We start from the raw sequence: 26630 nt of genomic DNA, 5'->3' as shown, positions 1-26630 counted from the left end.
GGGCAAATAGCGTAATCTCCCCGTGCCTAACAAAAATGAATGAGTCCTTGTGTAAGCAACTGGTGCTCATGTAAAGCGCTCTGATACCCAATACCTTTGAGTCAAGTTTGCGCTATATAAAACTCTGTAAAAAAAAACAAAAGCAGTCATCTGCTCCAATCAAATCTTCATGACCTGCAAATATATCTCCATCCATGCACATCCTTGCCATGAGCTGAGACTGTACTGGCTGGGAGGGGGTATTCGAGTGCTGGGAAATGGATTGGACAGGTGGGAAAAATGAAAAGCTACTTGAAAGAATACATTGAAGGACAGGATTCAAAGAATGGAGTTAGGAGCAGAAAAAAGGGAAATCATTGATTGGAAGGAAGAAATTAAAGCATATTTTTACAAGCACCAGAAAAACACCGTCCCTGTGCTTTTATGGAAGAAAAAAAGTGTAAACATGGATACCACTGATTTGCACAGTTTTTAAAAACATTGGAAAACACTCAAAAACCTGCCATCAACATTCACATCAAATAGATAGTGAAAATTGGAAAGCCCATTTTTAACATTTTTTTTTTTGCAGAGTTTTATATCGCGCGAACTTGACCCGAATCCAATCGGGTATTAGAGCACTTTACATAGCACCAGTTACGTTACATTAGGACACACATTCTTTCTTTGTTAGGCATGGGTAGATTAAGTGATTTGCCCAGAATCACAGGATGTTCAGCGTCATTACCGAGACTCGAACCCAGATCCCAAGGTCGAGCGCCCTAGCCGTTAGGCCAGCTCCTCTCCCCAATATTTGAAAAATAGACAAAAGTTATATTATATGGAGGTAGTTTTGTACTGTAATACTTCTATAGGTTTCTATTGACATTCTTAAATAATTTTTCTTTATGCTAAAGAGTGTAGTACCTCCTCCAGTGTTTGCAGCCACCTACTGCTTCTGATGTGGACTGAGATCAGAGCTTTGATGTATATCTGGATGCTACTGAAGGTGATATTGTCACTCTGAAAAATAATTTTCTATTTTAAGTCATTGCATGGGTTCTGAAGGCAGAACAACTTTGATTCACACACCCAATTAAACTGTTTTAGGTGACAAACACAGTTGACGAATATGGATCACTAATCAAATCTCCTGAAGATTTAAAATGTAAAAATGTAACTATTAAAAAACACAAATTCTACAAAAGATGTCGATTTCCAAGTGAATCATTCATGCATTTTTTGTATTAAGAATTGTAGCTATTTTGTGTGACTACAAATTCTTTGAATGAGAAATTATAAGAGATCAGCTGGTGAAATAAACTAACAGTAGAAAGGTTCAAGAAGCTGTACTTTCAACTCCCAGCTTAACTTTAGGCAAGGGGAAAGAGATTGTCAGTAGCAGTGTGAGTACCACATATTTTATGGTACCAATGACTATTTCAGACAGTGTTCAGGTGCAAAATGTTCTCCCTATTAATATGTTTCTAAAGAAATTGGGGAAAAAAGTGCCCAGGAACTTAGATTATGGAGCGTTATAGATGTGAAAGTTCAGCATATTTGGGCAATGCCCAGTTTTGCCCAACAATTGATTGTGTGTATTAAATCTAAGAAAAAGCTGAATTTTGCTAACGTATCCAAGTCTTCATCTAAATCACCATTCAAAAAGCAAAGAGTCAATGTGCCTGATAATTGCGATGATTATGCAAGTTCATGTGATGACAATATTTAGCTCTCAATTGCAAAAGTGTATGCAGATGATCTGGAAACATCAATTACAAGTGTAAACGTAATGGGGGTTTCTTCAAATCTTATTAAATGTCCCAATTGTATGATTTACATTTTGGGAGTTCAAGTGAGTCCTAGCTGAATCAGGTTCTCTGTTTGCCTTGATTGGGGAAAAACATTGGCAAGAACTCTTTAAGGGAGTCTCCTTAAGGAAATCTTGCACTCAACTGATTGGATATGGGGGAAGACAACTGTTGCGATCAGCCAGTTTGATGCTATCCTCACATTCAACGGCAGTATGATGAATGAAGTGGTGTAAGTGGCTAAGAATTAGGCTTACATTTTTTGGGGTGGTTGGAACAAAAGAACTTTGATATTGTGTTGGACACATACAATTCTGAAATATACCTTTTGAAAAAGGATTGTTGGAGTGTGCATCCTGTGAGTGAGTCTCTTTGAGTAAACAAACAATTCCATAAGTATTCCAAGACAAATTAAGCAAGTTAAAATGTTTGGCCCATAAAATACTGTTGAAGAAGGATGCACAGCCTGTAGCATGTATACTTTGCAGAGTACCTTTGACTTGAAGAGTGAATTGAAGGATGTATTGGAAAAACTTTGTAGCCAGGAAGTATAAAACCAATAAAAAACTCAGACTGGTTGGCTCCCACAGTTTTAGATCGCAAGGATAATGGTTTATGTGTATTTATTTACAAGATCTAAATTCTAAGATTTGGATTAATAGGCATCCACTTTCAAACATAGGTGAAATGTTAGCCATATTAAAGGGTGCCAAAATCTTTACATTGCTAGATATGACCTCTGCTTACCATCAAAAGTATCTTCTCCATAACTCAAGACATCTCACAACCTTCATTACACATGAATGAGTGTTTCATTTTAAACGGATGCCATTTGGTTTGGCTTCTGCCTCCGCAGTTTTTCAAAGAGTGGTAGAAAGCATGTTTGAAGGAATAACTGGTGTCATCACTTTTCAGGACGACATTTAGAATCCAATCAGGTGGTTCACAATGCTAGAGTACAACAAGTACATTTTGAGGGACAAGGGAGTCACTTTTAAGTGTAAATTTGGTGTTATGAGTGTGGAATGTTTAGGGTCAAAGCTTACTATGTTGGGTGCTGAACCAAAAGGAAGTTTGGTTAAAGCGATCGATGAATTAACTGCTACAGAAAATAAGGACCAACTAAGATTATTTATGGAAATGTTGGAATGTTATGATTCATTCAGGTGTGCAGAGAAAATCCATAATATATGCAAGTTGCTAAAGAAAAGTAGAAATTCAACTGGGGTGAGTTTACCCTAGTGAAAACGGAGACTGCCCAGGTCATTCCTTTAAAACCTTTTTTCACGTGAGATGCCAATGTCATCATGACTGGTGCAAGTCAGTGGGGTTTAGGAGCTGTGTTGTGCCAAAAATGGAATAGAAAGGAAGAAGTGATTGTGTTTTTTTGTGCAGTTTTAAGAAGTCTGAGCTGTCATAATCAGTTGTAGAATGTGAAGCGCTAGCCACTTGGTGGGGCATAGATAATTTTAAGAGTTGTTTATGGGGAACTAGTTTCACAGTGTGTGTTGACCACAAACCATTGATTAACATGTTTACAGCCAAGGGTGCTGGCAAGGCTGCTCCAAGGATTACCAACTGGCAGTACAGGTTGCAAGGGTATAATTTTAGTGTGAAGCGTGTTCTGGGGGCCAAAAATATTCTTGCAGATTGCTTGCAGAGCGATCAGAAGTAGAGAATGATTAATATTTTCTGGATCAGGTCTCAGTGTGCTCTGTAGATGGATGCACCAAAGGGGTGATATCAGAAAAGGAGTGGTTGGAGGCTGTAAACAGGAGTGAGTAACTTGTGAGTAGAAAGGTTTGTGTGACTCATGGTTGGGCCAATAATGACGATATAGATGATTTGGTTGCAAAGTATCAACACATGTCTATGAGCTGTCTATTGAAAATGGGATCTTCTCATATTCAGATTTGTTGGCGGTACTTGCAGATATGAGGGGTAATGTGTTCAGTGGACACTTATGACTATTATAAGATGGCCGCTCTTTTGTATATACTTAAAACCGTCGTTGCTTTTAGTTACTACTTGCTTATGTATTGGATTATTACGTCTTTACGTATGAATGCGTGAAGCTTTAAATGGCGGCGTTTTTTCACTACGGGTGCTGCTGGGTGTCATGCCGCCTGTCACGCCGGGATTCTTTTGGTAAGTCTTGGTGGGATTTCTTTTCATATGAGATAACTCGCTAAGAGATGCCCGGGGGTCTCTTGGTATTGTCTTTATTCAATAGACGTGACGTTATGGGTTGTGTCATGATATCATATGTGATGTTTTTAAATTAGCGTCTTTATTATGTAGGTTCTTTATATATGAGGGTTTCTTATTCTGAGCACTTTTTAAATATAAATGTGAGGTGTGATTAACTATAGGATAGCCACCTGAGTGTGTCTGGTATGGTTTGGTCTATTTTCACTCTTTATTTTTATTATTAGTCCTCAAATTTGTTATCTGGTATAAACTTTGAAGTGCATTATTATCTTATTAGGAAGAGCTTTGTGTAGTGACATATTCTATGATTGGGCTCTAATACCGTGCAATGTATGAGATATAAGTTTTTTCGTTGTCTAAAACTATTGGCGTTTGTAATATAGGACCCTTTATTAAGGAGCCCATTTTTGTATATTTTGTATATAATGCAAGTAAGGGTGGATGTTACTCTTTGGTCATATATATATATTTTTTTGTTTTTTTGTTTTATACAATATATTATTTTGGTACTTGACATGAAGTTACCTTTCGGTATCTGTCTTTTTCCTTGTTTAGATCCTTATATATTTATGGGTGCTGTTGTCTTTTCGAGGGACTATATCCCTACTTTCAATATTTGTTTCCCCTGAGAGGCTTCACTTACACCTTCAACATTGAAGGTGAGTCCATTGTTATTTAGATACGTTTACATATTAGGTAATTTGTTTGTTTTTTGAAAATATTTTTATTCGTAGTTGTGTCTGATTTTTGTTTTGTGTCCTAGACTTCGCTTTTTGTATTTTATGCGTCAACCTGAATATCGAGCAATCTGCTTCATTTATGCCTTATTGAAGGATTTACACACATCTATTGACTAAAGGTGAGCACTTTTGGTAGACCTATATAGTGTCTGTCGTACAAATGCCCCTCTTGTCCTCAAAAAATAAGTTGTATTATATGTCAAGCAACATATTCATTGCAATAAGATACATTGGGCGAATTATCTCTTATATATACATTTGGATTCCTAACAGATTCAAAAATTGGGGTCTCGTTCCTTGTATGAGCAGCAACACTCGGTACACTTTACTGGAATTTTTTCAGTCGTGTACGCATCTTGGTCAGACTATTTGGCAACTTTATTTGACTCTTAGGTGAGACCTTTTCTGGACTCGTTTGCAGCCTTTTTTGGGTCTGGCATTTATATATATTCTTTCTGAGTCTGACGCTCTTCTAAGGCTCTTCTTGTTTATTTATTTTTAATATTTAGATTATTCTTTGCACTGATCCTTGCCTTTTTCTCTTCTTTTTGCTCTTCTCTCCTTTGTCTTTTTTCTTGTCTCTCATCTCCTCTTTTGGCTCTTTTTCTGATTTCAATATGTACTTAATGATATAATTTTTATGTGTTAAGTTTTCCCATCTATGTTTGTCTTTGCAAACGTGATACAAGTCATTTGTTTTGTTAACTATTATACATGTAAGTTATGTGATTTTTTTGTACTAAATACATAGGTGTTTGTGTTTTTCAATGTATGATTATATGTATATATTGTGAGATCAGTCTTGTTTTTTTTATATATATGTTGTATATTTTTTTATATATATGTTGTATTTATATATGTTGTTTTTATACATGTTGTTTTGTAATTGATTACTGCCCTGAAGAAGTTCCTGTGGCAAAGGGAACGAAACACGTTGGCTGTTTGCTGTCTCTTAAATAAAAGAAGAAAAAAAATTGATGGGAATATATCTAGTTATTGGGACTTAACTCTGAGTGCACCTTCCTTTGTGTGCAATATCTTTGCTGTGTCTTGCAGTCAAGATAATGGAAAATATGTCAATCAATTCCTGTCAGCCTTCCTGTATTATGCCTGATTCTGGGCTCTGTTCCATCTGGTATCTGTTCATTACACAGCACAGTCTGCTCTGTGGGCAATAGTCAATGACCTACCAATTCTGGCTAACATGCTGAGCCATCAGCTCTGGTGTTATTGGACCTGTCTGCTGCATTTGATATAGTGTCTCATGCCATTCTGCTAAGCATACTTCATTGGTGCCGACCGTACCTTGTTGGTAGGTCCCAGGTAGCCTATCTCCCTCTGCATGTGTCAGAGCACAAGTCATTGCACCAAGGGATCCCTCAGGGGTCAGTTCTAGGCCCAACACTTTTCAATATTTACATTTATCCCTTAGTTGAGTTGGTAAAATCTTTTGATCTCCAGTTCATGAGCTATTTGGATGATAAGCAACTCATTATTACTATGGACAGGTTATGCTCAGTCACTTTGAGTCCTTTTATCAGTGAATTAACACGGTGTCAGAGTGGTTGCTATGCAACTCTCTAAAGTTCAACTCTGACAAAATGAAGGTGCTGTGATTAAGACATTCTCGCTCTCCTTGTCCAATTCCAGAGGACTTCTGGCCATCATCTTGGTCCATCCGGCCTGTTGCTGCTTCGACGTTAAAAAATAAATCTAGAGGTTTTCTTTGAGCCAGAGGTCTTGCTGGAGAGGTAGGTCAAGCATGTGGCTTCAGCCTGCTTCTTCTTTTTGAAGATACTCTGGTAAATTAGGCATTTTCTTCCCAAGAATGTTCACCGCGTGGTGATCCATGCTATTGTATTGAGTCACCCGGACTACTGCAACTCCCTTGACGTGGGGCTATGACCACCGGTTCGATGAAGAATCTCCAAAGGGTCCAATGCAGCTGCCAGATTGGCACTGGGGCTTTTATACTTCTCCTCTGCCTCGTTGGCTTTGAGGACTTTACTCTGGCTTCCAGTTGACAAAACAATTGTTTTTAAAAAATATTTGTGATATGCTCAAAGCAGTTCACAACTTGGACCCACATCATCTGAGGAAACATTTTTTGACTCTTTACCCTGGTGCTCTCTCTTTAATCCCCTTCGGCCTCATTACTTACTATACAGAGTACTTGTCAGGCCGGCTCTGGCGGCAGAGTTTTCTCGGTTAGGGTGGCTAAACTCTGGAATGAGCTCCCTTGCACTCTTAGAAAGGCCCCTCTATTACTCCATTTCAGGAAAGACTTGAAGACCTGACTTTTTATGGAATAAATTACCTTTCAAGCCTGTCTGTTCTCTCTGTGCACTGCTCCAGCGCCGAGACACCTTTTGAGGTAATTATAGTGCTCTAAAAATCATATATAATATAAAGTAACAAAACTTCATGGGGCCTTTTGATTTGCTTCAGAGCCCTAGAAAGTACATGATCTCAATGGTGGGGTTACACTTCCAAGTGGATGGTGACACGTTGCACCAGCTCCATCAGGTGGTTCTTGAGTTTTGATTGAGGTGTTCCTAGAACCAGGCTCTGTGAAACGTGGTATTTCGCGCTCCTGAAACCAGCACTTGTTAGTGATTTTGTGTTCTTGTGCGTGTCACTGTTTTACTTTACAGGTCTCTGCCTCATCATTTGATTTAGCGCCGTAGCGCCTTACTGCCTCCCCGGTGATCCTCCCCTCAGCCCACCCCCCTGCCAGACTCCCGCCCGCCTCCTCTGCGATCCCGCTGCCTCCCCTTCATAACGGCGACCGCTGCGGGGAGTGCGGTGGACTGTCCTGACCTTAGTCCAGGAAGCACTCTCCCCTGCAGCTCCGCCAGCGTATCCTCGCCTTTCAGCCCCAGCAGCAGAGTTCGAGCCTCTCGCCCGACTCTGCCACAGGCTCTGTGAAACGTGGTATTTCGCACTCCTGACACCAGCGCTTGTTAGTGATTTTGTGTTCGTGTGCTTGTGACTGTTTTACTTTACAGGTCTCTGCCTCATTATTTGATTTAGCGCCATAGCGCCTTACCGCCTCCCCAGTGATCCTCCCCTCAGCCCCGCCCCCGCCAGACTCCCGCCCGCCTCCTCCGCGATCCCGCCCTCTCCCCTTCATAACGGCGACCGTTGCACGGCCGCGCCGCTGGCGCGCCTAAGGCAAGCACGTCCGCGCCTGGACCGTGCCCAGCGCCAGGAACCCTGGCTCTACGGGCCCCCTCCTCTACACAGTCGCCAGTCTCCGCACACTCAAACCCAGCCGCCTTGAGTACTGCGTACGAGCAGCGCCCTACAACACTCAAGGAGCTTTCTCCTGCGCTCACTGCCAATGCACCTTCTCCATGGACGCCACTGCCTCAGCTACCAAAGCACCACCTGCTGTGATACCCGCCAACACCATCAAGTGCATCCTTCTCAACGTGCGATCCCTTCACCGGCACGCCATTGAGATTTGGGACCTACTCACCACTCTCGCCCCTGACGTCGCCTTTTTCACCGAGACCTGGACCAACGCAAGCTCCGGTCCTGACATCGCCACGGCTATACCAGATGGCTACCAACTAAGGAGGTTAGATCACCCCAACCGCCCGGGTGGTGGCCTCGCCATCGCTCACAAATAATCCCTCCAACTGTCCACGCCCAGCACTAACATCACTCTTCCCAACTTAGAACACCTCCACTTTCAGATCCACACCAATCCCAGGACTATGCTACAAGGCTCGCTCATCTACAGACCACTAGGACCTCGCACCCAAGCCACGACTGCCATCACAGAACTTGCCGCATCCCACGCCATCACCTCCACCGAATACATTCTGCTCGGAGACCTAAACTTCCACCTCGACAACCACCCGGACCCCGACTCAAACGCGCTACTTGAGAATCTCTCCAACCTGGGACTCAATCAACTGGTAAACTCACCCACCCACATTGCAGGGCACACTCCGGACCCCATCTTCACTGTAGGGTCAAACATCCTTGTCACCCACACCTCCCAGCACTCCTGGACAGACCACCACTGCATTCATTTCACTTTCACTTCCAGCACCGCACCCAAACAAGCCCCACGCCCACCTCAACGAAACTGGAGTAGGATCACCGAGGACCTTCTCAACTCCACCCTCCTCCACGACCCCCTTTTAGCCACCACCGACACCGCAGATTCTGCACTTGAACTCCACCGATGGATCACCAGCTGCGCCGATAAACTAGCCCCTCTGCGGCAGCCCACCACCAAACGTCCGCCATGAAGAATTACCACCAGCTGATAAGAGACTCCAAAAGAACATTCATCAGGGAAAAAATCAACGCCAACGCAGCCAACAGCAGCGAACTCTTCAAGATCATCAAGCATTTCACCAAACACCCCCTGCGAAGCGTCTGACATCACACCCTCCCAAGATCTCTGCGACAAGCTCAGCATCTTCTTCCACTAGAAGATCATGATCCTTTACGACAATTTCAACAAATCAACGAGTGCCTTCACCCTTACGACCACTACCTCCACCATGCCAACCATCACCACATGGGCACCCGCCACCGTCGAACTCATCACCACCACTATGAAGAACACTCACTTGGGAGCCCCTACGGACCCCTGCCCCTGCACCTCTTCCACAGAGCCTCCACGGACATCGCTCCGGAGCTAGCACTCACCGTCAACTCCTCACTGGCATCGGGCACCTGCCCCATGGACTGGAAACACGCAGAAGTGAAGCCCCTCCTCAAAAAACCCTCGGCCGACCCTACTGACCTAAAGAACTACCGACCCATCTCCGTCCTCCCCTTCGCTGCCAAAGTAACTGAAAGGCTCGTTAACGCCCAGCTGACTACTTTCATCGAGGACAACGGCATCCCAATCCGGCTTCCACAGCAACCACAGCACGAGACAGCCCTGATCTCCGCCACCAACGGAATCCGCATGCTGCTCGACCAGGGCCACACCGCGGCCCTCATCCTCCTGGACCTCTCCGCAGCCTTCGACACGGTCTCACACCGCACACTGACCACCAGACTCCACAACACAGGGATCCAGGGAAACGCCCTCAACTGGATCTGCTCTTTCCTCTCCCACCGAACAGAGAGTCAGGCTCCCCCCCTTTCTCTCCGAACCCACCAACATCATCTGCGGAGTTCCCCAAGGTTCCTCTCTGAGCCCTACCATGTTCAACATCTACATGGCCCCCATCGCCACCATCGTCCGACAGCACGGATTCAGCATTGTGTCCTACGCTGATGACACCCAACTCATCCTCTCCCTCGCCAGTAATCCAGAAGACACCAGACTCAGCTTTCGGGAAGGAATGAGGAACGTGGCCAGCTGGATAAAGGACAGCTGCCTCAAACTCAACTCCGAAAAGACCGAGGTTCTCATCTTCGGACCCCACCCCTCCTCATGGAGCAACTCATGGTGGCCTCCTGCCCTCGGCCCACCGCCCACCCCTACGGACCACTCCCGGAACCTCGGCATAATCTTGGACTCCTCCCTCTCCATGAACCGCCAAATCAACGCTATCTCATCCACCTGTTTCAACTGCCTCCGTATCCTGCGTAAGACGTTCAAGTGGATCCCCCCCTGACTGCAGAAAGACCGTCACACACGCACTCATCACCAGCAGGCTCGACTACGGCAATGCCCCCTACCCAGGAATCAACAAATCCCTACTTCGCAAACTTCAAACCTTCTAAAACGCGGCCGATAGGCTCATCCTAGGGATACCTCGCCACGAACACATGACCCCTCACTTGCGAGAACTCCACTGGCTCCCCGTCGAGAAGAGAGTCACCTACAAGCTACTCACGCACGCCTACAAATCTACAACATCGGTCCCAAGTACCTCAACAGCAGAATGAGCTTCCACGCACCCAATAGGAACCTCCGTTCAGCTGACCTTGCCCTGGCAGAGATCTCCCGCATCCGCCGAAGCAGATCCGGAGGGAGAGCATTCTCCTTCACCGCAGCCACAGCATGGAACGCTCTCCCAGTAGAAATAAGACGCTCACCAACCCTGCACTCCTTCAGACGGGCTCTCAAGGCCTGTCTCTTCGACTGACCGGAGCTGCCCTACCTTTCCCCTCAGCGCCTTGAGACCCTCACGGGTAAGTAGCGTGCTTTACCAACCGCTGATTGATTGATTGATTGATTGATTGATTGATTGTAATGGAAAATGGTGTGCAATTAGTTTTTTACAGAAATGCAAGAATTTGTTCAAGGACAGTCCATTGCACCTTACAGGACTGCTTTGTGTTCACCGCTGCAAGTGAATGGCCTTGCGGAGCGCATGAACAGGATAATTAATGAAAGAGTGTGTGCAGCAGGCAGTAACTTTGAGGCTTTTTCATTTAGAGAGGGTCAATTTGGGCTCATCGCAACACAACCCAACAGTGTACCCTTTTGTGGGCTTATCAGATAGGTTTGTTGGCTCCACCCTTAATCCACGTTGGTTAACGTCTGGTTCCATAATGTGAATCAACGAGGATTGTGCGGCAAGGAGAGAGAGATATCAGAAGAATGACAACATGGTATAATGCAAGAAAAATTATGGTGGCCAAACGATGGGCAGTGCATGAGGAAATGTTTTTCAGGAGACCCGAATTCGTTAAGAAACAAGGAGAGTTGCACACATTAGGTCCTTTTAATACTTTTGAAGTCATGCTTGAGAACTGAAAGTCCTGCTCAAGGCAGAGACCAGAAAGCAAGGGACTCTGAACAAGACTTGGAAGCGCGTTCAAACGAGGGGTGGTGAGTCAACATAAAAGCTGGAGTGCGACCGAATGTCTTCAGTGCTTCTGCGTTGTCTTTATTCAAGTCCAAAAATGTAATTGCCTGTGTTGTCATTGTCTGTGGATTCCATGAGCACCCACCTGCTGATTTTATGTTATGTGTTTTCCACCACAGTGAGGGTCCCTGTACCTATGACATACTAGGTAAGGCTTGTCTCCATGATTCACTGGTTGAACTACTGAAATGGAGAGATACACACTAAAGATTTAAGGGAGGAGCCCCAAAAGGAGAGCGTACTACTCCCTGTCAATATAGAAACTCACAAAAAGTATGTTCTCTAAAAAAATATAAATATACGTCCTAGAGATAACTACTAGATGACAATAAAGTATCTGAGAATATCATTCTAGTAAGGGGTGAAAGAAGACCTTTTCTTAAAGGACGAAAACCCTTACTCACCTGAATGTGACATGCTTCATCATGGGGCTCCCTCCTCACATCTGGGCTACAAGGATCCCAGCGTGGGCTACTAACTCTGCAAAAAAAGATGAGAAGAGAAGCCGAGGTCTTTTTAATAAGGGAGGCCTAAGATTTCCACCGATTTCACCTTGCAACCCGGTTGTGAGGAGGGGACCACAGTGTGCTGGTGGAGTCATGGGGACCACAGTGTGATCGGGGGATGCAAAAGGCTTTGGTTTTTGTTCTGTTTTCCTTGGGTAGTGGGGCTTCTGTCTGGGTGGTTGGACATGCAAATGAAAGTACATAAATCCGGGACGTGGCGATAAGAGGAAGACCCTGGCCCTTGAGCTCAGGAGGAGTGTCAGAGAGAGGCAGAGGCATGATCTTGTCTGTGTTGTTGAGGATGTCTTTAAGTTGCGTGGCAGACAGAGGCGTGGCATTGTGTGTGTTGTTGAGGATGTCTTTTAGTTGAGTGGCAGAGAGAGGCATGGCCTTGTCCGTGTGGTTGAGGATTTCTTTTAGTTGAGTCGCAGAGAGTGGCATGGCCTTGTCTGTGTTGTTGAGGATGTCTTTTAGTTGAGTCGCAGAGAAAGGCATAGCCTTGTCTGTGTTTTTGAGGATGTCTTTTAATTGAGTCGCAGAGAGAGGCATGGCCTTGTCCGTGTTGTTGAGGATGTCTTTTAGTTGAGTCGCAGAGAGAGGGCATGGCCTTGTTCGTGTTGTTGAGGATGTCTTTTAGTTGAGTGGCACAGAGAGGCATGGCTTTGTCTGTGTTGTTGAGGATGTCTTTTAGTTGAGTCGCAGAGAGAGGCATGGCCTTGTCTGTGTTTTTGAGGATGTCTTTTAATTGAGTCGCAGAGAGAGGCATGGCCTTGTCCGTGTTGTTGAGGATGTCTTTTAGTTGAGTCGCAGAGAGAGGGCATGGCCTTGTTCGTGTTGTTGAGGATGTCTTTTAGTTGAGTGGCACAGAGAGGCATGGCCTTGTCTGTGTTTTTGAGGATGTCTTTTAATTGAGTCGCAGAGAGAGGGCATGGCTTTGTTCGTGTTGTTGAGGATGTCTTTTAGTTGAGTGGCACAGACAGGCATGGCCTTGTCTGTGTTTTTGAGGATGTCTTTTAATGAGTCACAGAGAGTGGCATGGCCTTGTCCGCGTTGTTGAGGATGTCTTTTAGTTGAGTGGCAGACAGAGGCATGGCCTTGTCTGTGTTGTTGTGGATGTCTTTTAGTTGAGTGACAAAGAGAGGCATGGTCGTGTCTGTGTTGCTGAGGATGTCCTTTAGCTGAGTCGCAGAGAGAGGCATGGCCTTGTCTATGTTGTGGAGGATGCCTTTTAGTTGAGTCGCAGAGAGAGGCATGGCTTTGTCCGTGTTATTGAGGACGTCTTTTAGTTGAGTCGCAGAGAGAGGCATGGCCTTGTCTGTGTTGTTGAGGATGTCTTTTAGTTGAGTGGCACAGACAGGCATAGCCTTGTCTGTGTTTTTGAGGATGTCTTTTAGTTGAGTCGCAGAGAGAGGCATGGCCTTGTCCGTGTTGTTGAGGATGTCTTTTAGTTGAGTGGCAGACAGAGGCATGGCCTTGTCTGTGTTGTTGTGGATGTCTTTTAGTTGAGTGACAAAGAGAGGCATGGTCGTGTCTGTGTTGCTGAGGATGTCCTTTAGCTGAGTCGCAGAGAGAGGCATGGCCTTGTCTATGTTGTGGAGGATGCCTTTTAGTTGAGTCGCAGAGAGAGGCATGGCTTTGTCCGTGTTATTGAGGACGTCTTTTAGTTGAGTCGCAGAGAGAGGCATGGCCTTGTCTGTGTTGTTGAGGATGTCTTTTAGTTGAGTCTCAGAGAGAGGCATGGCTTTGTCCGTGTTTTTGAGGACGTCTTTTAGTTGAGTCGCAGAGAGAGGCAGGGCTTTGTCCGTGTTGTTGAGGATGTCTTTTTAGTTGAGTTGTAGAGAGAGGCATTGCTTTGTGTTTGTTGTTGAGGTTGTATTTTAGTTGAGTCGCAAAGAGAGGCATGGCCTTGTCTGTGTTGCTGAGGATGTCCAATAGCTGAGTCGCAGAGAGAGGCATGGCCTTGTCTATGTTGTGGAGGATGCCTTTTAGTTGAGTCGCAGAGAGAGGCATTGCTTTGTCCGTGTTCTTGAGGACGTCTTTTAGTTGAGTGGCAGAGAGAGGCATGGCCTTGTCTATGTTGTGGAGGATGCCTTTTAGTTGAGTCGCAGAGAGAGGCATGGCCTTGTCCGTGTTCTTGAGGATGTCTTTTAGTTGAGTCGCAGAGAGAGGCATGGCTTTGTCCGTGTTCATGAGGACGTCTTTTAGTTGAGTCGCAGAGAGAGGCATGACTTTGTCCGTGTTGTTGAGGATGTCTTTTAGTTGAGTCGCAGAGAGAGGAATAGCCTTGTCCGTGTTCTTGAGGACGTCTTTTAGTTGAGTCTCAGAGAGAGGCATGGCTTTGTCCATGTTTTTGAGGACGTCTTTTAGTTTAGTCGCAGAGAGAGGCATGGCCTTGTCTGTGTTGTTGAGGATGTATTTCAGTTGAGTCGAGAGAGAGGCATGGCCTTGTCCGTGTTGTTGCGGATATATTTCAGTTGAGTCGCAGAGAGAGGCATGGCCTTGTCTATGTCGTGGAGGATATCTTTTAGTTGAATGGCAGGAGAGGAGGAAAGAGAGTCCATGCAGAGGTTTTCAAGTGTAAGGCAGCGATCCGCTGACATAGCACAGGATACTATGAGGTCTATGAATGAGTGAGGCCTCGAAAAGGCCAGTAGGGCAGGAGTGCAGGTTGTTTTCGATAAAGATGAACTCACCATTAAGGAGGAGGCATCCTATGGGTCGGGCTGGAGGTGGGCAGGCAGGAGCCGGTTTTTTGGGGGAGTTTTAACAGGTATGTTTGTTAAAGGTGGAAATTCAAGTTGATGAGAGTGAACACTTAAGATTTGAAACAGAGGCCATTTGGTGGAAACCCATGGCTGGGGGTTGCATGAGGAGTTGAGGGTCAATATTCATGCCTCAGGCTTGAACATGACTTATGTCAGCCCTCAAGTATGGCGACTAAATGCCTGGCGAAATTGCATTGGCTTTTATTGGAAGGCCAAGGTGAATTAAAGTGCCTTTATTTGCTGAATTGCAAAAATGGTTTAATGTCTGCTTTTTAAATTTAATTTATGACTACTTATTGTACCTGTTATAAAGTGTTTGTGACATTGTAGCATTGTAAGTGCATTGTAGCATTGTAAGCGACATTATAGCATTGTAAGTGCATTGTAGCATTGTAAGTGGCATTGTGGCATTGTAAGTGCATTGTAGCATTGTTAGCGACATTGTAGCATTGTAAGCGAAATTGTAGCATTGTAAGCGACATTGTAGCATTGTAAGTGCATTGTAGAATTGTAAGTGCATTGTAGAATTGTAAGTGCATTGTAGAATTGTAAGTTCATTGTAGCATTGTTAGCGACATTGTAGCATTGTAAGTGCATTGTAGCATTGTAAGCGACATTGTAGCATTGTAAGTGCATTGTAGCATTGTAAGTGCATTGTAGCATTGTAAGTGGCATTGTGGCATTGTAAGCGGCATTGTAGCATTGTTAGCGACATTGTAGCATTGTAAGCGACATTGTAGCATTGTAAGTGCATTGTAGCATTGTAAGTGCATTGTAGCATTGTTAGTTGCATTGTAGCATTGTTAGCGACATTGTAGCATTGTTAGCGACATTGTAGCATTGTAAGCGACATTGTAGCATTGTAAGTGGCATTGTGGCATTGTAAGCGCTATTGTAGCATTGTTAGCGACATTGTAGCATTGTTAGCGACATTGTAGCATTGTTAGCGACATTGTAGCATTGTAAGGGGCATTGTAGCATTGTAAGCGACATTGTAGCATTGTAAGTGCATTGTAGCATTGTAAGTGGCATTGTAGCATTGTACGTGCATTGTAGCATTGTAAGTGCATTGTAGCATTGTAAGTTGCATTGTAGCATTGTAAGCGACATTGTAGCATTGTAAGGGACATTGTAGCATTGTTAGCGACATTTTAGCATTGTAAGTGCATTGTAGCATTGTAAGTGCATTGTAGAATTTTAAGTGGCATTGTAGCATTGTAAGTGGCATTGTAGCATTGTAAGTGGCATTGTAGCATTGTAAGCGACATTGTAGCATTGTAAGCGGCATTGTAGCATTGTAAGGGACATTGTAGCATTGTCAGTGCATTGTAGCATTGTAAGTGCATTGTAGCATTGTAAGTGCATTGTAGCATTGCAAGGGACATTGTAGCATTGTAAGCGACATTGTAGCATTGTAAGTGCATTGTAGCATTGTAAGTGCATTGTAGCATTGTAAGCGGCATTGTAGCATTGTAAGTGCATTGTAGCATTGTAAGTGCATTGTAGCATTGTAAGTGGCATTGTAGCATTGTAAGCGACATTGTAGCATTGTAAGCGACATTGTAGCCTTGTAAGCGGCATTGTAGCCTTGTAAGCGGCATTGTAGCCTTGTAAGGGACATTGTAGCATTGTAAGGGACATTGTAGCATTGTAAGTGCATTGTAGCATTCTAAGTGCATTGTAGCATTGTAAGTGGCATTGTAGCATTGTAAGTGGCATTGTAGCATTGTAAGCAACATTGTAGCATTGTAAGTGACATTGTAGCATTGTAAGCGGCATTGTAAGGGACATTGTAGCATTGTAAGGGACATTGTAGCATTGTAAGTGCATTGTAGCATTGTAAGTGGCATTGTAGCATTGTAAGGGACATTGTAGCATTGTAAGGGACATTGTAGCATTGTAAGGGACATTGTAGCATTGTAAGGGACATTGTAGCATTGTAAGGGACATTGTAGCATTGTAAGTGCATTGTAACATTGTAAGCGGCATTGTGGCATTGTAAGTGCATTGTAGCATTGTTAGCGACATTGTAGCATTGTAAGCGACATTGTAGCATTGTAAGCGACATTGTAGCATTGTAAGTGGCATTGTGGCATTGTAAGCGGTATTGTAGCATTGATAGCGACATTGGAGCATTGTTAGCGACATTGTAGCATTGTAAGCGACATTGTAGCATTGTAAGTGCATTGTAGCATTGTAAGTGCATTGTAGCATTGTTAGCGACATTGTAGCATTGTAAGGGGCATTGCAGCATTGTAAGCGACATTGTAGCATTGTAAGTGCATTGTAGCATTGTAAGTGCATTGTAGCATTGTAAGTGCATTGTAGCATTGTTAGCGACATTGTAGCATTGTAAGGGGCATTGTAGCATTGTAAGCGACATTGTAGCATTGTAAGTGCATTGTAGCATTGTAAGTGCATTGTAGCATTGTAAGTGCATTGTAGCAGTGTAAGTTGCATTGTAGCATTGTAAGCGACATTGTAGCATTGTAAGGGACATTGTAGCATTGTAAGCGACATTGTAGCATTGTAAGTGGCATTGTAGCATTGTAAGTGCATTATAGCATTGTAAGTGCATTGTAGCATTGTAAGTGCATTGTAGCATTGTAAGTGGCATTGTAGCATTCTAAGTGGCATTGTAGCATTGTAAGCGACATTGTAGCATTGTAAGCGGCATAGTAGCATTGTAATGGACATTGTTGCATTGTAAGGGACATTGTAGCATTGTAGGGACATTGTAGCATTGTAAGTGCATTGTAGCATTGTAAGTGCATTGTAGCATTGTAAGTGCATTGTAGCATTGCAAGGGACATTGTAGCATTGTAGGGACATTGTAGCATTGTAAGTGCATTGTAGCATTGTAAGTGCATTGTAGCATTGTAAGTGCATTGTAGCAGTGTAAGCGGCATTGTAGCATTGTAAGTGACATTGTAGCATTGTAAGCGGCATTGTAAGGGACATTGTAGCATTGTAAGGGACATTGTAGCATTGTAAGTGCATTGTAGCATTGTAAGTGCATTGTAGCATTGTACGTGGCATTGTAGCATTGTAAGGGACATTGTAGCATTGTAAGGGACATTGTAGCATTGTAAGGGACATTGTAGCATTGTAAGTGCATTGTAGCATTGTAAGTGGCATTGTAGCATTGTAAGTGCATTGTAGCATTGTAAGTGGCATTGTGGCATTGTAAGTGCATTGTAGCATTGTTAGCGACATTGTAGCATTGTAAGCGACATTGTAGCATTGTAAGCGACATTGTAGCATTGTAAGTGGCATTGTGGCATTGTAAGCGGTATTGTAGCATTGATAGCGACATTGGAGCATTGTTAGCGACATTGTAGCATTGTAAGCGACATTGTAGCATTGTAAGTGCATTGTAGCATTGTAAGTGCATTGTAGCATTGTAAGCGACATTGTAGCATTGTAAGGGGCATTGTAGCATTGTAAGCGACATTGTAGCATTGTAAGTGCATTGTAGCATTGTAAGTGCATTGTAGCATTGTAAGTGCATTGTAGCATTGTAAGTGCATTGTAGCATTGTTAGCGACATTGTAGCATTGTAAGGGGCATTGTAGCATTGTAAGCGACATTGTAGCATTGTAAGGGCATTGTAGCATTGTAAGTGCATTGTAGCATTGTAAGTGGCATTGTAGCATTGTAAGCGACATTGTAGCATTGTAAGGGACATTGTAGCATTGTAAGCGACATTGTAGCATTGTAAGCGACATTGTAGCATTGTAAGTGGCATTGTAGCATTGTAAGTGCATTATAGCATTGTAAGTGCATTGTAGCATTGTAAGTGCATTGTAGCATTGTAAGTGCATTGTAGCATTGTAAGTTGCATTGTAGCATTGTAAGCGACATTGTAGCATTGTAAGGGACATTGTAGCATTGTTAGCGACAATGTAGCATTGTAAGTGCATTGTAGCATTGTAAGTGCATTGTAGCATTGTAAGTGGCATTGTAGCATTGTAAGTGCATTGTAACATTGTAAGTGGCATTGTGGCATTGTAAGTGCATTGTAGCATTGTTAGCGACATTGTAGCATTGTAAGCGACATTGTAGCATTGTAAGCGACATTGTAGCATTGTAAGTGGTATTGTGGCATTGTAAGTGCATTGTAGCATTGCAAGGGACATTGTAGCATTGTAGGGACATTGTAGCATTGTAAGTGCATTGTAGCATTGTAAGTGCATTGTAGCAGTGTAAGCGACATTGTAGCATTGTAAGTGCATTGTAGCATTGTAAGTGCATTGTAGCATTGTAAGTGGCATTGTAGCATTGTAAGCGACATTGTAAGCGACATTGTAGCATTGTAAGCGGCATTGTAGCCTTGTAAGGGACATTGTAGCATTGTAAGGGACATTGTAGCATTGTAAGGGACATTGTAGCATTGTAAGTGCATTGTAGCATTGTAAGTGCATTGTAGCATTGTAAGTAGCATTGTAAGCGACATTGTAGCATTGTAAGCGACATTGTAGCATTGTAAGCGGCATTGTAAGGGACATTGTAGCATTGTAAGGGACATTGTAGCATTGTAAGGGACATTGTAGCATTGTAAGCGACATTGTAGCATTGTAAGCGACATTGTAGCATTGTAAGTGCATTGTAGCATTGTAAGTGGCATTGTAGCATTGTAAGTGGCATTGTGGCATTGTAAGTGCATTGTAGCATTGTTAGCGACATTGTAGCATTGTAAGCGAAATTGTAGCATTGTAAGCGACGTTGTAGCCTTGTAAGTGCATTGTAGCATTGTAAGCGACATTGTAGCATTGTAAGTGCATTGTAGCATTGTAAGTGCATTGTAGCATTGAAAGCGGCATTGTGGCATTGTAAGCGGCATTGTAGCATTGTTAGCGACATTGTAGCATTGTAAGCGACATTGTAGCATTGTAAGCGGCATTGTAGCCTTGTAAGGGACATTGTAGCATTGTAAGGGACATTGTAGCATTGTAAGTGCATTGTAGCATTGTAAGTGCATTGTAGCATTGTAAGTGCATTGTAGCAGTGTAAGCGGCATTGTAGCATTGTTAGCTTCATTGTAGCATTGTTAGCGACATTGTAGCATTGTTAGCGACATTGTAGCATTGTTAGCGACATTGTAGCATTGTAAGCGACATTGTAGCATTGTAAGTGGCATTGTAGCATTGATAGCGACATTGGAGCATTGTTAGCGACATTGTAACATTGCAAGCGACATTGTAGCATTGTAAGTGCATTGTAGCATTGTAAGTTGCATTGTAGCATTGTAAGCGACATTGTAGCATTGTAAGGGACATTGTAGCATTGTTAGCGACAATGTAGCATTGTAAGTGCATTGTAGCATTGTAAGTGCATTGTAGCATTGTAAGTGGCATTGTAGCATTGTAAGTGCATTGTAACATTGTAAGTGGCATTGTGGCATTGTAAGTGCATTGTAGCATTGTTAGCGACATTGTAGCATTGTAAGCGACATTGTAGCATTGTAAGCGACATTGTAGCATTGTAAGTGGTATTGTGGCATTGTAAGTGCATTGTAGCATTGCAAGGGACATTGTAGCATTGTAGGGACATTGTAGCATTGTAAGTGCATTGTAGCATTGTAAGTGCATTGTAGCAGTGTAAGCGACATTGTAGCATTGTAAGTGCATTGTAGCATTGTAAGTGCATTGTAGCATTGTAAGTGGCATTGTAGCATTGATAGCGACATTGGAGCATTGTTAGCGACATTGTAACATTGCAAGCGACATTGTAGCATTGTAAGTGCATTGTAGCATTGTTAGCAACATTGTAGCATTGTAAGGGGCATTGTAGCATTGTAAGGGACATTGTAGCATTGTAAGGGGCATTGTAGCATTGTAAGCGACATTGTAGCATTGTAAGTGCATTGTAAGTGCATTGTAGCATTGTAAGTGCATTGTAGCATTGTTAGCGACATTGTAGCATTGTAAGCGACATTGTAGCATTGTAAGGGACATTGTAGCATTGTAAGTGGCATTGTAGCATTGTAAGTGGCATTGTAGCATTGTAAGTGCATTGTAGCATTGTAAGTGCATTGTAGCATTGTAAGTGCATTGTAACATTGTAAGTGCATTGTAGCATTGTAAGTTGCATTGTAGCATTGTAAGTGGCATTGTAGCATTGTAAGGGACATTGTAGCATTGTAAGGGACATTGTAGCATTGTAAGGGACATTGTAGCATTGTAAGTGGCATTGTAGCATTGTAAGTGCATTGTAGCATTGTAAGTGGCATTGTAGCATTGTAAGCGACATTGTAGCATTGTAAGCGGCATTGTAGCATTGTAAGTGCATTGTAGCATTGTAAGTGCATTGTAAGTGGCATTGTAGCATTGTAAGTGGCATTGTAGCATTGTAAGCGGCATTGTAGCATTGTAAGCGACATTGTAGCATTGTAAGCGGCATTGTAGCATTGTAAGCGGCATTGTAGCATTGTAAGGGACATTGTAGCATTGTAAGTGCATTGTAGCATTGTAAGTGCATTGTAGCATTGAAAGCGGCATTGTGGCATTGTAAGCGGCATTGTAGCATTGTTAGCGACATTGTAGCATTGTAAGCGACATTGTAGCATTGTAAGCGGCATTGTAGCCTTGTAAGGGACATTGTAGCATTGTAAGGGACATTGTAGCATTGTAAGTGCATTGTAGCATTGTAAGTGCATTGTAGCATTGTAAGTGCATTGTAGCAGTGTAAGCGGCATTGTAGCATTGTTAGCTTCATTGTAGCATTGTTAGCGACATTGTAGCATTGTTAGCGACATTGTAGCATTGTTAGCGACATTGTAGCATTGTAAGCGACATTGTAGCATTGTAAGTGGCATTGTAGCATTGATAGCGACATTGGAGCATTGTTAGCGACATTGTAACATTGCAAGCGACATTGTAGCATTGTAAGTGCATTGTAGCATTGTTAGCAACATTGTAGCATTGTAAGGGGCATTGTAGCATTGTAAGGGACATTGTAGCATTGTAAGGGGCATTGTAGCATTGTAAGCGACATTGTAGCATTGTAAGTGCATTGTAAGTGCATTGTAGCATTGTAAGTGCATTGTAGCATTGTTAGCGACATTGTAGCATTGTAAGCGACATTGTAGCATTGTAAGGGACATTGTAGCATTGTAAGTGGCATTGTAGCATTGTAAGTGGCATTGTAGCATTGTAAGTGCATTGTAGCATTGTAAGTGCATTGTAGCATTGTAAGTGCATTGTAACATTGTAAGTGCATTGTAGCATTGTAAGTTGCATTGTAGCATTGTAAGTGGCATTGTAGCATTGTAAGGGACATTGTAGCATTGTAAGGGACATTGTAGCATTGTAAGGGACATTGTAGCATTGTAAGTGGCATTGTAGCATTGTAAGTGCATTGTAGCATTGTAAGTGGCATTGTAGCATTGTAAGCGACATTGTAGCATTGTAAGCGGCATTGTAGCATTGTAAGTGCATTGTAGCATTGTAAGTGCATTGTAAGTGGCATTGTAGCATTGTAAGTGGCATTGTAGCATTGTAAGCGGCATTGTAGCATTGTAAGCGACATTGTAGCATTGTAAGCGGCATTGTAGCATTGTAAGCGGCATTGTAGCATTGTAAGGGACATTGTAGCATTGTAAGGGACATTGTAGCATTGCAAGTGCATTGTAACATTGTAAGTGCATTGTAGCATTGTAAGTGGCATTGTAGCATTGTAAGTGGCATTGTAGCATTGTAAGCGACATTGTAGCATTGTAAGCGGCATTGTAGCATTGTAAGGGACATTGTAGAATTGTAAGGGACATTGTAGCATTGTAAGTGATTTGTAGCATTGTAAGTGCATTGTAGCATTGTAAGTGGTATTGTAGCATTGTAAGTGCATTGTAGCATTGTAAGGGACATTGTAGCATTGTAAGGGACATTGTAGCATTGTAAGGGACATTGTAGCATTGTAAGGGACATTGTAGCATTGTAAGTGCATTGTAGCATTGTAAGTGCATTGTAAGTGGCATTGTAGCATTGTAAGTGGCATTGTAGCATTGTAAGCGGCATTGTAGCATTGTAAGCGACATTGTAGCATTGTAAGCGGCATTGTAGCATTGTAAGCGGCATTGTAGCATTGTAAGGGACATTGTAGCATTGTAAGGGACATTGTAGCATTGCAAGTGCATTGTAACATTGTAAGTGCATTGTAGCATTGTAAGTGGCATTGTAGCATTGTAAGTGGCATTGTAGCATTGTAAGCGACATTGTAGCATTGTAAGCGGCATTGTAGCATTGTAAGGGACATTGTAGAATTGTAAGGGACATTGTAGCATTGTAAGTGATTTGTAGCATTGTAAGTGCATTGTAGCATTGTAAGTGGTATTGTAGCATTGTAAGTGCATTGTAGCATTGTAAGGGACATTGTAGCATTGTAAGGGACATTGTAGCATTGTAAGGGACATTGTAGCATTGTAAGGGACATTGTAGCATTGTAAGTGCATTGTAGCATTGTAAGTGGCATTGTAGCATTGTAAGTGGCATTGTAAGCGCATTGTAGCATTGTAAGTGCATTGTAGCATTGTTAGCGACATTGTAGCATTGTAAGGGACATTGTAGCATTGTAAGTGCATTGTAGCATTGTAAGTGCATTGTAGAATTGTAAGTGCATTGTAGCATTGTTAGCGACATTGTAGCATTGTAAGTGCATTGTAGCATTGTAAGCGACATTGTAGCATTGTAAGTGCATTGTAGCATTGTGTAAGTGCATTGTAGCATTGTAAGCGGCATTGTAGCATTGTAAGTGCATTGTAGCATTGTAAGTGCATTGTAGCATTGTAAGCGACATTGTAGCATTGTAAGTGCATTGTAGCATTGTAAGTGCATTGTAGCATTGTAAGCGGCATTGTAAGTGCATTGTAGCATTGTAAGCGACATTGTAGCATTGTAAGTGCATTGTAGCATTGTAAGTGCATTGTAGCATTGTTAGCGACATTGTAGCATTGTAAGCGACATTGAAGCATTGTAAGTGGCATTGTAGTGATTTGGGTTGGGTGGTGTTTTATTCTTGTCTCCTTCACAATAATAATAACGAAATGTGCGGTGCATCTGAAAGGATTGTTATTTAAAAACATAACTAATAAAACAGCTGCATTGGTGAATATGTATATTTAAAAATTTTAATTTCAAACATATGGTGGCAACGCTTAGGTTATGGCATATTTTATGTTCCTTTTTGTGTTTCTGGTATATGTTTGCAATGAAGAAACATAATAAAAAGAACCAGTGCACCAGCTTGATAAGTCCGATTCTGTTGCTTTTGCCAATGCTTGTTCTCTTCGGCACCAGTTCCTGGACTCTGTGATGGGAGAGCCAGAATTTGCAGTTTTGCTGGTCATAGGTGGCGCACAAGGCATGTGTGGATTTTCCGCACTCGTAAGTGCTGGTGTGGGTCTTCTCTCACAAGAAGTGTCTGGTGTGGGTGTGCTCTTTCACAGGAAATTGGACGTATGGGTCTTGTCCAAGGTGGGACTAGCCTATAGGGCTATCAGGCAGTGTTCGATGAGCCGGGCTGACAGGTCAGTGTGTGGGCTGTTTTTGTGGCTGTTTGTGGGCCTGTTTTATGATCTCATGGGCAATTTTTATACTGTTGCATTCAGTCTTCCATACCTTGCAAAGCTCATATGCAGCCTGCCTTTAACAGTTCAAGACTGCCCCCATTTGCAAATGTGGGCCACTTATTAAGCTATCTAGTTCACTAATGCAGGCCACTTTTATTTTAGTCCCTCATTTCCATCCCAGTTCGACCCTAGTTTAGTCTCACAGGAAGTGGGTGGTGTCGATCTTGTTTCACAGGAATGGGTGGTGAGGTTCTCCTCTCACCGGAAGTACAAGGGGTGGATCTTGTCTCCCACAGGATGTGTGCTGTGTGGGTCTCCTCTTTCCAAGGAAGTGCAAGTTCCACGCCTCTCATATGAGGGGCGTGGTGTAGGTTTCATCTCACAGAAAGTGGGTGGGGTTGTTATTGTCTGCCTTTTCTTAGGAAGCTTCCCTTCTATCATTTTCCGATCTGCTGTATTTTCTGTATGCCTGTCCCCATTAATGGCACTCTATAAATTATTTAGAATTTTACATATGAGAGGCGGACGTGTATGGTGTCTCTTCTCTGACAGGAAGTGCTTAGTGTGAGTCTTGTCTCTCACAGAAAGACCAAGGTGTGGGTCTTCTCTCACAGGAAGTGTGTGGTGTGGGTCTCATCTCTCACAGGAAGTGTGTGGTGTGGGTCTCCTCTCTCACAGGAAGTGTGTGGTGTGGATCTCCTCTCATAGGAAGTGCAAGGTGTGGGTCTTCTCTCACAGGGAGTGTGTGGTGTGGGTCCCCTCTCTTACAGGAAGTGTGTGGTGTGGGTCTCCTCTCACAGAAAGAGCAATGTGTGGGTCTTCTCTCACAGGAAGTGTATGGTGTAGGTCTCCTCTCTCACAGGAAGTGTGAGGTGTGGGTCTCCTCTCTCACAGGAAGTGCAACATGTGGGTCTTCTCTCACAGGAAGTGTGTAGTGTGGGTGTGCTCTCTCACAGGAAATGGGGCTTTTGGGTCTTGTCCAAGGTTGGACTGGCCTATAGGGCTATCAGGCAGTGTTTGATGGGCCGATTTGACAGGTCAGTGTGTGGGCTGTTTTTGTGGCTGTTTGTGGGCCTGTTTTATGGTCTCATGGGCAATTTTTACTGTCTTCCATACCTTGCAAAGCTCTTATGCACCCTGTCTTTACAGTTCAAAACTGCCCCATTTGCAAACCGAGGGCCCTTATTAAGCTATCTAATTCACTAATGTGGGCTCTTTTCTTTTGGTCCCTGGACCACTTTTCTATTCCAGTTCGACCCCGGTGTAGTTTCTCAGGAAGTGGGTGGTGTGGATCTTGTCTCACAGTAAGTGAGTGGTGTGGGTCTCCTCTCACAGGATGTACAAGGTGTTGATCTTGTTTCTCACAGGATGTGTGTTGTGTGGGTCTCCTCTTTCCCGTGAAGTGCAAGGTGTAGACCTTGCTTCTCCTATGAGGTGGGTGGTGTTGGTTTCCTCTCACAGAAAGTGGGCGGCGTGGGTCTTGCCTCACAGAAAGTCGAGGAGTTGTTGTTCACATTGGTTTTTGTTGTCCACAGGACGGAGGGAAGCAGTTGATGGAAGGCATGTCAGACAACAAGACTGTGACCGAATTTGATTTACGACTGACTGAAGTCGGACAGGAGAGTGAGTTCGTCATTAACCAAGCTTTAAGGGTGAACGAGGAAGGGGCCCGTCTAGAATCTCTTCGTAAGGTCCAAACGGAGTCGTCAGAGTCTAATCTTTGAGTCAATGCTGAGGAGAACCTAGAAGACTCCACTTGGTGGGAATTTACACCCTTCTTTATTTTACTTTTTCTTTTACATATTTTTGTAACCTAGCCTGATGGGCCTGCACTGGGCCTGTATATTGAAATGCTGTTCGTATCCATGAGGCTCCTCCCACTATATGAGCCAATGAGGTGACCCTTGACTTGGTGAAGGCCCAGCAGACACTGGACACACGGAAGAAATATAAAGAGACACCGGAAGTAGAAACCATCAAAGGAGACAGATGGTTTATGCTAATGATGTAGACTATTCTATTAATAAATCTGTGAAACACAAATGAATGGAGTTTCGTTTTTGCACACTGATGGTGGTGTGTACACCACAGTAGATGTGTTAGGACCTCTATTTCAGTGAATGCTGGTGGTTCTGCTGTTGAGTGCAGACAGAATGTCCCTTGGTGCCTCCAGAGGGCTCTGTGTGGGCATTGGAGCCAGGCTCTCCTGTTGCAGGTGGTGGGTGTGTGAGAGAGTTTGACAAATTGCGACCCTTGACC

The 26630-nt window shown here is 43.3% G+C and overlaps 1 protein-coding gene across 3 annotated transcripts in view; it reads left to right on the top strand.

The window, feature by feature from the left end:
• The window catches only part of DRC5 (dynein regulatory complex subunit 5), a 132138-nt gene extending 105733 nt beyond the window's left edge, over nt 1-26405 (top strand). For 2 of the 3 annotated variants that reach the window (XM_085610172.1, XM_085610171.1), the window contains exon 5: nt 25907-26405. In XM_085610172.1, the coding sequence (XP_085466298.1) occupies nt 25907-26095 (189 nt within the window). In that variant the 3' untranslated portion in view covers nt 26096-26405. Of the gene's footprint in view, nt 1-4556; nt 4661-4764; nt 4861-25906 lie in introns of all 3 variants that reach the window. The other variant, XR_014962888.1, reaches the window with a different exon arrangement.
• Nucleotides 26406-26630: the final 225 nt, after the last annotated feature.

Source organism: Triturus cristatus, chromosome 6 (genome assembly GCF_964204655.1).
Source record: "Triturus cristatus chromosome 6, aTriCri1.1, whole genome shotgun sequence".
Taxonomy (NCBI): domain Eukaryota; kingdom Metazoa; phylum Chordata; class Amphibia; order Caudata; family Salamandridae; genus Triturus; species Triturus cristatus.
Note: the sequence above shows the minus strand (reverse complement) of the source record. Positions and strands in the feature narration are given on the sequence as shown.